At 40.8% G+C, this 15,823-nt stretch overlaps 1 protein-coding gene across 1 annotated transcript; it reads left to right on the top strand.

The window, feature by feature from the left end:
* Positions 1-965: 965 nt before the first annotated feature.
* EPAS1 (endothelial PAS domain protein 1) lies at positions 966-15,095 on the top strand (the record flags this gene model as incomplete). Its single annotated transcript, XM_009876071.1, has 11 exons — positions 966-1,143; positions 2,480-2,586; positions 6,997-7,144; positions 7,889-8,088; positions 8,413-8,600; positions 9,446-9,556; positions 11,236-11,720; positions 12,828-12,951; positions 13,043-13,160; positions 13,689-13,856; positions 14,634-15,095. Coding segments are annotated over 11 exons (1,979 nt in total), but the record flags the coding sequence as incomplete, so codon positions are not given.
* Positions 15,096-15,823: the final 728 nt, after the last annotated feature.

A 15,823-nucleotide genomic window follows, 5' to 3' on the forward strand; every position in this document is an offset into this window, starting at 1 on the left:
AAGTGTTTCACTGATGCCAGGCGTGGGTTCAGAATTTCGCCAGTGTGGTGGGGTTTGTGGGTAATTCTTTGATATCTTATTTTTACCTTTCTGAATTCTTTTGAGTTTGTTGTAGTAAAAAGATACCAACCCACCACTTGTAATCTTGGATGAAAGTTAGCATTAGATCTAATTAAATTTGTCATTGTCACAGCAAGATCACACCACAAGTCGTTCCATGCCATGGAATGACAAGAAGAGTAATTTTACAGTGAGGGCGCTCCTTCTGAACAGTGAAGAGCAATTTAAGAGGGGAATTACAGGGCTGAAACAGACAATTTTGCACTGAGATTGAAATTCCTATATGATAAGAGTCCCTCAGCCTGCTGTAGAGCATTTTTTTTGCTCGCTGTTTCAGTTCCACTGTTGACGCCCATGAGGGCTGTAATGTGGGTTTGGATTTGCATCGGTGCTGCTTTTTTTTTTCCCCCCCATTATCTTTATTTCCTTTTCCTTCTCTCTGCTCAATCCTCCACTTGATTCTCAGCTGCCAATGACTGCATTAAGAGAATATCCTCAGCTTCCTGATTCTTTTTCCTTGTGATGAGCTCCAAACTAACCGGGGCGGTCTTATGATACTCCGCGATTATATAACCGAAGGCCATAGTTTCTGTTTTTAAAGACTGCGTGTTTACACTGGTCCTGGCAAAACACCCTGGCCACTTACACTAATGTGTCCAAGCTGACTGCGTAAGGGCAAGCAGCAACTGTATTTTGGGAGCATTACTTTTATTAGGGCTCCTTCTGTATCTGTTGTTTTCTCCTGGTCGTTCAGCTCTGTCAGCCAAATCATTATGGGAATTTTGGGAAGTTCTGCTTCATGGTTTCAGAGATTTGACTTGGGTATAATTCAAAAGCTCAGAAGCTTGTCAGTGAAAGTCAAAAAAGTGACTCTCTGAAACCCAATCCAAGAATTTCTCCTAAAGGAGATCTAAGTGAAAGCATTAATATAACTGTAAACATAGAAAGAGTAGATCTTTGGGGGAACCTAATAAAACCAACTACAGTCTTTGCTCAACTAAACCATTATAAACCCAGGTTCATTCCATGGAAATCAGGACAGAGAGTAGTTTTCAGAGTGGCAAAACCCTGGATGTCCCGGGGGTACGAGCTGTGCAGTTCTGCAGAGGCGAGGGAAAAGCTGACTCAACGCTTTGGCGTTCACACCATACACAAAATAGCTCCATCTTCTGTGTCTTCCTTGCTGGAGGGGGATCCAGGAGACGAAGGCCATGCTCTTGCTCTGTTTGTTTTACAGTATTTACATGTCTGTCTTGTAAAGACGTGCTTGTGTCTGCAGGGCTGGGCCAAGGCTGGTCTTCCAGGGAGTACACAAACCCGAGGACGTGTGTCTTGAAAGTAGCAACGCCGCACACCAAATGTGGTGGCGGCAGATAAAGCTTTTCCAAGGGAGTTAGTTATGAGGCATAAAACCTGAGCACTGCTGCTGATGGCAGCCATGTAGTACGAGATGTGACCACTCCTTCCAAACCTCCTGGCTTTTCGAGGTTTGTGGCAGCTTAGCAGTCAGCTTCTGAGTCGTTTCTGCCGTGTTACATGTTGTTACTGCAGTTTAAAAGCTAGGAAAAGGCATCTGAGAGGGGTGTTGGCTTGGGAAACATTTCCTTATTTCCCAGAAGATTTTGTACCTTTGATTTTTGGATTTTTTTTTAAACTAGCTGTGTTTCCTGTAAAGTTATGTGTGATGGTATTTCAAATTGAATTTAGGAAAAAAGAAGCCTTTTCCCCCACCTTCTCATTAGAGAAAATCATCTGCAGAGTTTGGTGACCTATTTTCATTTAATCAGGAACTTGTGAGAAATCCTGCCTTGCCTGAGTACTCAGAAAGACTCTGAAAAAAATCTAGTTTTTGAGATCATACCTTTCTTTGTGTAAAATCCTATTTAGTTAGTGGATTAGTCACCCAAGTAACCTAATCCATATGCTAAAGTTCTCATATAATTGAGAAGCACTAAGTAGAAGAGCTGATTTTTTTAAGTGCCCTTAATTTCTCACCTTGCATTTTTATTTTATTAAATGCAACGCCCAAAGTAGCGATTTAACCCTTCTGTGTATGTTGGGAGTTTCTGCATGTAGTGGAGAGCTTGAGAACTTTATCAGCAATGGTTCTCCAGCTGAGACCTTCTGTAAGAGACACTGTACACTAGGCCTCGTAAATTTGCAGTGCACACAATGACAACCCTGGGAAATTTTTATTCCAGTAACAGGAAAAGACAATTTATTCTGAGCATAGAAATATTTCAGAACACGATTGTCAGTCCTCCACAGCTCCTGATGTGTTCAGAAGTTCAAAATTTCTCATACTGTGGATTTAATTCTGTTAATCTAAGAGCTAGAACTGATACCTACCCTGCACATTTAAGCATAAGGCTAAGGTGACTTGAATTTTAAATATTTGGGGTTTTTTTTCTTAATCAAGAATAACAGAGTTGATTGGATACCATCCAGAGGAGCTGCTGGGCCGTTCGGCGTATGAGTTCTACCATGCCTTGGACTCTGAGAGTATGACCAAGAGTCACCAGAACTGTAAGTCATATTCTTCTTTTTCCTCATAGTTCCTGCATAAAGCACAGCTTGTGGCTACCTCAAGAACTACCCACCAAATAGATTGCAGAAAGGATTTCTGCACCTTCCAGAGAAAAGGAGGAGCAAAGAATAACTGTCTGACCTTAAGGGGAAAAGGGAATATGTGGTAGTTCCGAGGGCAAGGATCCAGGATTGGTTTTGAGTTGAAATGTTACTTGAAAGAATGTTTGGCAGTGTTTAAAACTGTGTGCTGTAAAACAGCATTGTTATGAATCATCCTGTTTCCAGAGCTGCTTATAAGAAAAAAAGAAATCAAGACGTACTTACAGACAGTTGTCTGGGAATGTATTTGTTAAATTTTTTTCTTAGGTAATGTGTTTTGTGTTTTTAATGGTGAAAAGGAATTAGTGATATTCATAGACAGGATGTGTTTATCCTGTGCTGGGTTATGGAACATCATCCTGAGCTATCAGGGGGGATGCTACACCACTGCTTCTGAATCGTTGAGTTGCATTTCTAAGAATGGGACAACACCAGGGAGGGAATGAAATAAGAGCTGGCAATCTGTTTGGTAACAGGGGAGAGAGAGTGAGCCTTTGTTGGTTATCCCCACCTAGTTAATTAAACAGGACCACTAAAATGGGGCAAGCTGGAACACAGGAGGTTCCACCAAAACATTAGAAAAAACATTTTCATTGTGAGGGTGACAGAGCACTGGCACAGGCTGCCCAGGGAGGTTGTGGAGTCTCCTTCTCTGGAGACATTCAAAACCCACCTGGACGCGTTCCTTTGTGACCTACTGTAGGTGATCCTGCTCTGGCAGGGGGGTTGGACTAGATGATCTTTCGAGGTCACTTCCAACCCTGAACATTCTGTGATTCAGTGAACTGGGACTTGTCCATGTAAAGATTTATGGAGAGTTTCTAGTATCTATCTTGACAAGGTGTCGAATGAGGTTGCCTCTCACTCTAGCAACTCAGTTCACCTTATGTAGTGCAGAGGGTATGTCTAGATACCATTTGTGTCTACTGAAAAGGATCATGTCCTACAAATCTTTTCTTTTGGACATCAGGACTGATCAAGAAGCAGAATGAAGGCAAGGGGAAGTCTAGAGGAGAGAGTTATACCAGCAAAAGTGCTCAAGACACTGTGCAGGTTATAACTATTTAAGATCAAGCTGTTCCATAGTGTTGGTGATAGCACAGGATCAGCATGGATGATGATCTTTATTGTTTGGAGCACAGGACCAAAGCCCGTGCTGTGATAAATGCTGTCACACACAACAGAACCATCAGTTTATATCACCAGCAAATTTGACCTCTTTAGCTTTTACTAAGATAAATTCTTCCTGTGTCTTCTGGGACAGTCAGGCTTCTTACCAACTTGGAGAACAACCACAAAGGTGACAGCAAGCTCCGACTTAGGAAAACACAGATGAGCCCTCCAAATAGGAAATCCCCAAGTTTCATAATGTGTGCCATTGAGACGTTGTCCGAGGCACAGGGTCAACAGCAGGTATACAGCTTATACAGGATTTATTAGCTCTTCCTAGCATGTAGCTGTAGAGAAGTTATTAGTTCTCCCTGGCCATGGTCATTTATACATGGAAATATCCACCTCAAAACTAATGTTCAGCACACTTGTATTTACTGAACAATATTTTTTTTAATTAGAAATATGCTATATATAGAGTACCTGTTCATGCAGTAATACAATCATCAATTCTGATGGTGCCAACCATTTAGTGTTGCAAAGGTGCATAGGAAATAGAGGAAAGCGACTGAAGTTTGAAGAGGTGAAGAGAGGGAGAAAAATCTCATAGTCTCTTGGATAGAAGCAGAACTCCTTTACTTTCCTTTCCTCCCTTCTAATTTAGTGATAAATCATGCTTATTGCAGTCTTACTGTACTTCAGGGTTGGTTTTTTTTTCTTGAGGTGAAATAATAACCTCACATTTAAGCTAGCCACAATAGTGTTTGTGTTCTTGGCTAGAAGTATAGTTGCATATAGAGCGAAAAAGCCTTAATTAGTCACCATCAGTGGAAGATTAGAGTGCATTTGGCAGTATTTAGCATATCCAGTTTTTCACATGTTACGCAAGCAAGATGAAAATCTCCGTCTCATTACATAAATCTACACAAAAAAATTGACTGTAGAGCTCTCTCTTTCAATTCGGCAATTAATAATCTATAATGGCTTCTGGTTAGAATCTGGTCCTGTTGCCATTAAAGCCAATGGGAATTCTGCTATTGACTTCAGTGAGGAGCTGAATGTCACCATGTGGGACCTGCCACTTGGCAGGGCGTAGCACAAGTCTGACAAGCTTTCCAAGTGCATCGCATTTCTCAAGTGTGTCTCAGCAACTAAAAAAACTAGTTTTGTGTTCAATCAAATCCATCCCTGCCTTCCCCCTTTCGCTACCCAAAGATGAGGACTGTACTTGGAGCCTATTTGATTGAGATGTGACTATTTCTGTTAAGGTACAGGTAAAATATACTTTCTTTAAAAAAAAACAGAGAGAGAAGTGAGAAGTTCACTCTGAAGTCAGAACCTTAAGTGCAGCATTGATAACAAAGTCAGCAGTTACGAGTGTATTAGTAATTTATGAGATTACCCCATGGAGGGAGTCTGCTGTACTTTATTATATCAGAACATGACATGCTTTGAATAATAATAATAAAAAAGATTAAAGCAGTAACAAGCTTCTTTGTAATGTAACAGGCGCCTACACTGTGACTCTTATTGATGAGCTGATGATTAGGAAGCAGTGTAATTATGTTTCACAAGCAGAGCAGAACAGTCCAGTCACTAAAACACTTTGAAATGAAAGCCTTTTGATTTTGTTCCACCAGAAGTATTTAATCAATAAAAGTAATGTTCTACTTTGTCTAAATAAATTAAATGAAGGATGATTAAATACTCCTAGGAAGAAAACAAACAAACTTCAGAGATAGAAGGATAAACACAGCAACAATTATCTGCAAAACATTTGTTTGTTGCACAGGCCTGGATTTGTGCATTCGTACAGTGACGATGTAGGAGAGACTGACAATAAATAGCTTCTCTTAATGGCTGCATTCACAAGGCATTTTTCTGCACAAAGGCTGCAGAATCAAGTTTCCAGCCTTACTGAGACAAATTGCATTATTTTTAGGGTATTAATTTGCTGGCATACTGTCTTCCAGTGTAAAAGTTGCTTAAGATGAAAGGTTTCCAGTGTGGTCCAAGGCTTAGTTGAGCCAGTTCCCGCTTGTGCTTCTCGGTGTGATTATATCTGCTTACAAATACAAACCCTTATTAGTAGGGTTACGGCTTCCATACTCCAGCCCTAATTTTATTGCCATTGATGGACAGTATTTTTCCTCAACTGACAACTATGAATTGCCTGACAACATTCATTGCTTTTAGGAAAGGATTTACAACAGGCAGGACATCATAAAACTTTGTATCTCAGAAGTCCAAGGCTCCACACTGAAAACTCATTCTCTTCAAATATTAAAAAATATTGGAGGGGAGGCAGGGATATCATCCTTCAAACATCTTTAAACTTGAGTTGTACTATTGTACTTTTATTGCTTGAGAAAGATAGGCAAGTTAAAAAAAATATTTAGAGTTAAAAAACCCCCAAACATTTAGAGTAAATGTGATTTGATTTGTTGCATGGGTCCTTGGTTCCTTCTTGGCTGGCAATTTCAAGTCATTGCAGAGGAACAGCACAGTTCGAGCAGACAGAGAAATGCAGCAGTTCAGCTTTAGTTTTTTTCTCCTAGGCAAAACAGTCCCATTTACTGTTTTTAATTCTGATGCTTTTTAGAGTGATATTACTTCTTCAGACCACTGCTGTGCTAGTGCCACCTTCACTTTATTTGTGGTGTTGATATCTCTAACTCTGAAATCCAAGGTATAAAAAAGTATAGATTTAAACCACCAGATATTTTTTATTATTATTGTGAGTACAATTTTTAAACCATCTGACTCTTGGGCTTAACCATCACCTCAATAAGGAAACTACTAGATAGTTTCCTGAATAAATTCACTTTTTTACAGATCAACCTGGGAGCCCACGCTGAGGCACTTCTAGAAAAGAGACTGTGAAGAAAAATGCAGTCAACAGGCACTATTTGGGGGTCAGTTGGGATTTTATATTAAATTTTAAAAAATCCCACACTGATCTGAGCACTCAGACTGTCTCTAGAACTCAAATTTCCAATCTTAAGTGAAAGGCTCAAATGAGCAACCTCTTTTTCTATGTGAAACGCTTGATTTTTCCGAAGTTATCCTTGCTAACAAACGTCTTGATGCAGTTTTGCATAACGAAAATGCAGAAGGGGGTTTATTTAAAACAAGCGTTACATGGTGTGTGTTCCCGTCCTGCTGCATTATTTATATCTCTCTGCCCCCTTTTCTCAGTGTGTACAAAAGGTCAAGTAGTGACAGGCCAGTACCGTATGCTTGCCAAGCACGGGGGATACGTGTGGCTGGAGACTCAAGGGACAGTGATTTACAACACTCGCAACCTGCAGCCTCAGTGCATCGTCTGTGTCAACTACGTGCTCAGGTAAGTCATATGGGACAGAAAATCCGCGTTACGGATTCATGCGCTGGAAGAAGTGCGGTAATCGGTGGAACTTTGAGGGGTCTGTTTATTAAGTGTGGTTATTCTGACATTGGTTTAGTCGTGTTTGTTTGGTCTTGTTTACTGATCTTAGACATTGATGACAAATGTGGCATGCCTGTTCCCCTACACGCTGGTGAAACTCACCCCAGCCTTTCTCTCGTGCAGAGTGGCTGCTGTGCTGAAGATTTTACTGTGTAACACGACTGCTAATGTGTTTTGGTTTTCTAGTGCGGTGATAAAGAGATGAAATTAAGTAGTAATTGTATCTTATGTTGCTAGGAGAAGCCGTTTACCACCTCAAAAATCAGGACCAATCAGGAGCTTTGCCTCCGTTTGGCACAACTCGAGTATTTTTGGTCCGAGATGGGGCCAAAGTAGGAAATACTTATTTCAGTGATAGTCTGGGTCATTATAGCTCGACTACATCCTTTTAAAAAGCAGAGCAACAAAGCCCCGAGTATTCCCACAGAAGTCCTGACCACACTCTCTGCGTCATCTGACATGGTGGTGCTCGGCAACGCTGGAACCGTGCCTCGCCTGTTGAGAGCCTGGCGTGAGACCGAGAGAGGCCAAAACGCTTGTACGGGTCCCAGCTTTAGAGGCTTCGTACTGCCTACATTACTCGCATCTTTTTTTTTTTTCTTTTAATGAACGTAAAATGCCTAAAACCTGTTTTCTTGTTAGTGAAATTGAGAAGAATGACATCGTGTTCTCCATGGACCAAACAGAATCACTCTTCAAGCCTCACCTGCTGACAATGAGCACCACCTACGAGAGCGGCATTCAGAAGAGCAACTTCTTGTTTACTAAGTTAAAGGAGGAACCAGAGGAACTTGCTCAGCTGGCACCAACACCTGGTGATGCCATTATTTCCCTGGATTTTGGTTAGTGTTTGTATAAATAATTTTTGTGCAACAGAGAGCCACGTATGAGCCTACATTCAGAAGCTTAATAGAAAAGGTCTGTTTGCTGTGCGTACAAATGAGGAGTAATGGCTATAAGCGCCCACGTGCTCACACCAGTGGAAAATTTCTGTGAATGAGAGCAGAACCAGGCTTTCTTGATGACTAAACAACATGCATTAAGTCTATGCCAACTTATTGTCATGGCAACTAGGAGCAGTGTTTACTTTTAATGAATAGCTGCAATTATATCATAACACAGCACAAGCGAAAAGCATTCATTAATATTGTTAAAACTCCATCCAGAGACACCGAAGTTTGAGGAAGCCCCTGCCTATGCCAGTGCTGTTGTGACATCAAACAAAGGGTGGCCAGTGGAAGTGGAAAGCCACACTTCTCAAGGTGAAACACTGACGATACCATCCTTTACAATGCCTCAGATTGCACCTGGGAGCAGTACTCCCAGTGCAAGCAGCAACAGCAGCTGTTCCACGGTAAGAAGAGCTTTAAAAAACCTGCATATTATGTTTTGTATGTAAGCCTTATCAATATATGTAGATGATGTTTTCACATTAGCAGTCCTGCCTCATCGCTCATTAACAAGGTCCAGCGTAGCCATATCCTTCCTGTACTGCACATATCTTAAGCATCAGTAGCAAAACCATCAAATGGGAAGTATATCCTGCCTTTACATTGCAATCCTCGTTTTCTCCCAGCTGTCCCTCAGTAATTACAACAACCTATAACTCGCAGAAGACCATGCTATCACCTTCCATAGAATTAGCCTTCAATAAGAAGCCAGCGTAAAATGGCGTGGTTGCTAGCAATGCTGCCCCAGATCCATCCTCTTCCTGTTTGTTGACTAGAAGGTATAGTCTTTAAAAAGCTTTCCCAGCTCAGGTTTTTTGAGAGCAGCTCCATGGGGTTCCACTCTGAAAGAATGAATGTGCCTTCGGGGCATTACCCCCAAGCGCTGGAGCCACTCTTAGCCAGCTTTTACTAGAGAATGTCCAATCTTCAGAAAGATGTTGCGGTATTGCATTTAACAGTGTACATTTTGTGTTTGTGGTCTGAGTTACTAAAAAAAGCATTTAAACTAAGAAAACAACTAGGTTCCTATATGGGGTACCTACATTGTGTAGTGAGAAGCAATCTGATGTTGGAGAAAAGCACATGACATAAGTGGCCAATTTTGGTTCTGAGGACACTATATATAGAGTCTGGCCATTTGCTTTTTGTAGGAAAGATCTGCCACTGAAGAGTACAGTATAAATGGCATGATGATAAGCCAATATTTTGAGTGTCTCAGTGCTTATAGCAAATTCTTATTTCTGCACAGCCAAGCAGCCCAGGAGATTATTACAGTTCTATGGATGATGATCTAAAGATTGAGATGATTGAGAAACTTTTTGCCATGGACACAGAATCAAAAAGTCAGTGTACCTCTCAGGTAAGGAACTAATGTTTCTTCCAAAAGCCATAAAAGTCAGTCCCCTGCTAGTAGGTAGTACAGGTGCATGCTGTATGTGCAAATATCTTGATATGACATGCAAACTGCATTTGCACATACACACCAAAGCTTTGAAGCACAGTAAAAAAATGCAACATGCACTTTCAAAAGCTGGGGTGTAAATTTCTGTCCCTGGCTCACTGAAGCAAGTGCTTTAGGGTGTCACTGCAAAGACACTACTAAGAGGAAAGAAGCATCAAAGAGCTTTCAGAATTTGGAAGCTTCTGTAGACCAGAAAAGGAGTATAAGCAGCAACATTTTTTTTAAATCTAGCCTAATGACTAGTGAGTAAATATACTTTCTAGAATAAAATATAAATAATTCTTGCCAAATGTAAAAATGAGAAAGGAATGCCCCTCATTGCACATATGTCATTTATAGGTACAAAATTAAAACTATCATTTTGGGTATATTCTTCTTGTGTTACCTCTTGGAGGATTTCGGGGAGGTGTGACAACTACTTGCACATGCAGTAAAATACAGTCTCCCTCTCCTGCATTCTAATCAGGGTATAAATGTAGAAATTCCCTTTATAGGTAACTCTCTTAATCCTCCACTATTATAACATCAAGTGAAGTAGTGAACAAAAGGTGTAGGCCTGATTCAGCCCACCTAACTGTAGAGACTTAGGTGAAATGCTTTTGTTAAGAGCTTATTATACTTCTTTAAGAGAAAGAAACAAGGCATCACTGGCTGGCAGCTCAACCCTTAGACTCATCTCCTCCTATGGAAAGTTTGGGGTGACTAGAGCCCAAATGAGGTGCCTCAGTTTGCCAGTGCAAGCTGCAGACTTAGATGAAATTTCTTCAGGACATGGACTACAGCCTTCCCAAGCCTGGGCATAGAAACAGCAATGAAAGCAATAGAAAGAGAGCAGACAGATAAGAGGAAAAGGTGGATCAGGAGCAAACTCGGTGCAACACTTGACATGTGCAAACTTCACTTTTGTCAGATTCAGCACCGCTTGTGCAGCTGTGTCCCACCACATCAACTCTGGTGGGGAAAAAAAGAGTATTAGAAAAGCAGCCCTGTCATGTGCTGCCTGGTGGGCCAACACTGGTTTCCCTCTCTGTTCAGCTCTGGTCAAATGCCACAAGAAATGAATTTAAATACAAGCAGTCCTCCAAGGGGAGAAAAAAAATTACAGATTTAAGCCCAGTAGTGTCCTTCCAACTACATTTTTTAAGAACTTTTCAATTTTTGGACACATTTTTTTTAATTTAGCTGGATTATGAGAAAGCTATGTTTTCTATTTTAACACAAAACAACGTGAGGTAGAACTACATGCTGCACGCTGTAGAGTCGTGACAGACGAGATATGCAAAGTGTAATGAAGCACAAGATCTACTTCAGATCACAGTGACGTTGCAGGCTGCACACAAGCTGCTTTAACAAATGATGCTGATCTGGGACTTTGTTTTCTTCAGCTTGTTGTCTTTGCTGCTGATGGTAGGAGGAACGTGTGCTAGTCATAGAAATAAGACATCTTTAAATATGAGCCGGCCAGTTTCATGGAGATGATTTTTAGGTTCACATCTACTAGTATTCAACATCACACTAACTGCCACAACTATTACTAACTTCTAGCTTCTTTATAAACTGACTTTATTTTTGTGCAGACTGACTTCAATGAACTGGACCTTGAAACCCTGGCTCCTTACATTCCTATGGATGGAGAAGATTTCCAGCTCAGCCCAATCTGCCAAGAAGAACGTCCTCTCTCTGAAAGTGCACAAAACACCCAGCAGAGTCTAAGTAGCATGAGCACCATCTTCCAACCCCTTGCTTCTGCTTCACAGAATCAGTTCCTCCCAGAGAAATATTGCCCACAGCTATCAAACAGAAACATTAATCCTGGTCACGAGTCCCTGTCATCGGTGTTCTTCAACAATATGAGTAGGTCATCACTGCCACCGTACCGTGACCAAGGCAGCACTCCCCTGTCTTCAAAGGGAGGAAGACCAAACACCCAGTGGCCACCTGATCCCCCATTAGAATATCTTCCTGCTAAATGGAGACTCATGGATAAATACTCAGGATCCCTATCAAGTTCCTCCTCAGGGCCACCAGTACATTCTCCAAGCGTGCCCATATATAAAAAAAGGTAAGAGGTTTTGTGGCATAAGTCTGTATTCTACTCAGAAAAGATTTTTGAGGGGTAAGGAGGGTCGTAATCTTGAAAAATTCGTCTTTTCCCTCAATTCAGCTGGAATAAGTTGTTTTGATAGTCACCAGACTGCACCCCTGGGGAAATAAGTGTGGTGCTCTCCCAGTGGCAGTCAGTCTGGTGGAGGCAGAGGCAGGTTAATTTTTCATTGCCTGTGAGGATGCATGAAAGGATTTCCTGCTGTTGAGGTAAAAATGACTCCACTAACTTTGCAAAGCCTGCTTGTCTTTTTGCAGAAGGCTTACCAGTCTAGCAGTAAGCTGGGACCCATGCATACTTTCTCACCTTGCATATTTTTTTTGCACAGCAGAAAACAAGGGGAGAGGGAAGGATGTCAGTACATTTATTGTTGCCATACATAAATGCTACAACTAAGATTTAAAATGACAGGCTTTGCTTCGACAATCATTCCTCCCCTTGTTCACTTTCTTACTGTTCATATGTGTTAAATGATGAGATTAGATCAGAGGCTGAACTCATAGAAGTTTCTTATTGTAGGGAGAAGTTTCTCTGCAGCTCTTCGGTCTTCAGTGTTGGTCACAGTGAAACATTCAGGAAGTACAGAAAATAGCAATGGTCATTTTAAAACATGAAGCTCTGCTGTTTAACTGCAGTTTGATTTCTGGGATTTCTTGTTGGCAGAAATATCAGTGTCTGAATAGGCATCTAGAAAGAGAGGGTTTATCCCCAAGCAGCAACATGTGTGCTCACATTTCATATGCAAAGGAAGGGGCCGGAGGTGGCTCTCAAAATCCAGTCCTTGAAAATCGCATAAATATCTTTTCCATAGCATTTTTATGTCTGCCTGGAGATCCCTAGAGGTTCTTTATGTTTGACTTTCATAAGTCTTTGATCCCAAAAGTCAAAAATTTCTGAAGCGTGTGGGATGACTAACAAAAGGAAATAAAAGCATTTGATGTTTGAGGTCTGTCCGCTGCCACGTGTCAAAGACACTTTAAATGCCTTTTAACGAAAGGATAATCTGTTTGAAATTTGTATAGATTTGTCTCCCTGCTCGATCACCCAGAGATCCTTTCTCAACAGGCCCCTGGATGCTTTTGGGCGACGAGGCATAGACGTAAACCCAGCAAGAATTGCTCTGTCTAACAGTTTGAAACTGAAAAGACAACTGGATTATGAAGAACAAGCGTTGCAACAGCTGAGTGGGGTAATTAAAAGAACTGCATCCCCTTCACAACTTCAGGCTTACCGTGGTCATCAGGGTGTAGTTATTTGTTTTGCTTTTCTTCACCTTCTAGGGAGATCCATCTGTCATTAACCCATCTCACCTAATGTGGAAGAGAATGAAATTTCTCAAAGGGGAAAACTGTTCCTTGGTTACAGAAAAGAAGTCTCTCAGCACTAGTGTTCTTACTGGTAAGATAAAACAAAGCAGGTTTGCCATATTATGTATTGAAACACAATTTTAAGACAAATTGAATAGAAACAAATAGTCTTCCAAAAGGAAATGTAAATGGGCTCTGTAAATATTACACTAAGCTAAAATTAAAGATCAGATTGTAGCACCAAGAGCTGAACAATCAAGGTACATTTGATCACTAGCAGATAGATGGCTTCATCTGTGTTCCCACCCTTGCTTTGGAGGTAACAGAGACTGGCTTAACAGATGGGTTTACCTCGTGCTGATCCAAGGTGTGGACATCTCAGAGCTAGAGCTGACCCTTTCCCTCTACAACAGTGTGCTTCCTTGCAGAAGCCTACCTTGGGTGCAGCACCATTTCTAGAGCTAGTGCTGTTCCTGGACTTCCCTTGTGACAAGATGTCAGTATGCCTACACTGCGTGACCATCATTCCAAGGAGCACTTTGCTTTGAAATAATACTATCTACTGTAATTATTACATGGGCGTAACCTTTTTTTTTCCCTTCCTTACTATGTAAATCAGATGAATATGTCTGTAACTCGAGAGGTCTGAGCCAACCAATGAATCAACTGCAGCAACAACCCACCTGTGGCAGTCCTGGTGACAACTTGAAAGCAGGAGCGTTTCCCCTTCCATTTTACAGTTCCCATTGTCAGGACTATTGTGTCCAGCCAACTCATAAAGCGTCAGGTAAGAGCTTTCAAATACTGAAATTGAAAAATGTTGGTATTTAGTTCCAATACTGATTCCTTGAAAGGAAAAGACACAGATGAGGATGGTAAACTAACAACCGTATATATATTGCTTCATAGAATGAAAAATTCATTCAGTTGTTTAGTGGGGAACTTTAATGTTTACATTTGTACTATACGAGGGGAAAAAATATTTTTGCCATTCATTTTGGTTAAACTTAATACCTTTTTACCTTGGTGGTCCAATCATCCTCCATCCATACTCTCATCCTGTGATGGAACTGATTCAGGTGTACTAAACTAACTTCAGGTGTACTAAACTAACTTCAGGTGTACTAAACTAACTTCACTGCAGCATTGATACGGGCGGTTTGTAGGTTTGAATCTCAACATGTGCCTTCTAAAAAATTAAAATAAGTAATTAAAGGGCACATCTATATATCTCTTAATATATAAGAAGAGTGGGTGTTGGTTTAGAAACTGTTGTTTACTACAGCTTGCTTCATCGGAACCCATATAATTTTTCTCAGAACAAACTAAATTGGGGGTGGAGGGTGAAAATCTGAACATGTCCATGTGACAACACTTCCAACAGCTTAAGGCAGAGCAATGTGTAGGTCTGCTCCGAAACCTGTAACCGCGGGTGGTTTGAGGTATGTTGACAGAAGCAAAAAATGAAGCCGTAACTGGTGTAAAGAAAAGAGGGAGAAGAGGAAAGAAGTCTGTCTCTCTGATCACGGTGCCGGGACTCACTTACTTAACTAATCTCTTCCAGGTATGACCAGTCGCCTTCTGGGGCCCTCCTTTGAACCCTACTTGTTGCCCGAGTTGACGAGATATGACTGTGAGGTGAACGTCCCCGTTTTGGGCAGCTCTACACTTCTGCAGGGCAGTGAACTGCTCAGAGCACTGGACCAGGCAACCTGAGCGATCCTGCAATATTCCGTGGCCTACACTGTTCAAAACAGCTTCACTTTTTAAATATATTTTTGCAAGTAGACAATTTCTAATACCAATACACTTTTACAGGATTTTACTTAGATATTGAACATGTCCACGTTACCAAATAGTGGCCTTTTGAAGTTACTCACTTTATTATTCATATTAAAGAAATACATCTACTGTATTTTCTCTATTGCAATTAAAGTGTTGTTTAGAGAGTTTGATTATACCCTCCCCTTATCTCAGTGCCTGTAATTTATATACTGAAATTTTCTTCAAATTTTGTGCTGATAAAAAGCTGTGGTGTAAAGGCCTCATCATGGGATGGATACTTTGGCTGCAGAACTGCAAAGATTTATGTTTATTGCCAAAGATGAATGAAACAAATTTGATCTCCAACCACAGCTTTTTGTTGATCTGCCAAACTGAAATCCTTTGAGTCTTTCTGTGTTCCAGCATTTATCGTATTGTAAGCCTTCCGCCTCCCCCCCGCCCCACTTCCCTCCATTTTTATACACTTCATTGAAAGAAATGTGAATGGTGAACTGCAGTGTTTGTGGGTATCTGTGAAAGTTGCACGTTTTAAGCTTTTCTTCCTCAGAAGCAAGCCACATTCTCAGCTGCTGCCTTAACCTGGCTTAGCTCTACAGCCAAGGGAATCCGACAGATTTACCCCAGTGGAGGATTTAGACCTATGTTTTCATTTGTGTTGAGATCTCTTGTTTTGTTCTTTGTTGTTTCCTTTTTTTTTTTTGTTACAAAACAGATTTTTTTAAAAAAAATTCTCTCTGGGTCAGCTGTTAATCATCTCTTGGTACTTTTGCTATATCTAGGACACAACTTTAAGAGCTGTTTCTGCTAGAACTAGTACTGTTACAGTGTTGCTTGATATTTCAGGAATCTGACCAGCAGCCAGTACTAACACCTCTGATTAATGTTATCCTTTTTCATTCTATATGCTAGCTAGTGATATAATTGCAATAGTGAATCGTTAAAACCAGAAGTTAAAGTAGTATTTCCCAG

This window comes from Apaloderma vittatum, unplaced genomic scaffold (genome assembly GCF_000703405.1).
Source record: "Apaloderma vittatum isolate BGI_N311 unplaced genomic scaffold, ASM70340v1 scaffold23439, whole genome shotgun sequence".
In the NCBI taxonomy this organism is placed as follows: domain Eukaryota; kingdom Metazoa; phylum Chordata; class Aves; order Trogoniformes; family Trogonidae; genus Apaloderma; species Apaloderma vittatum.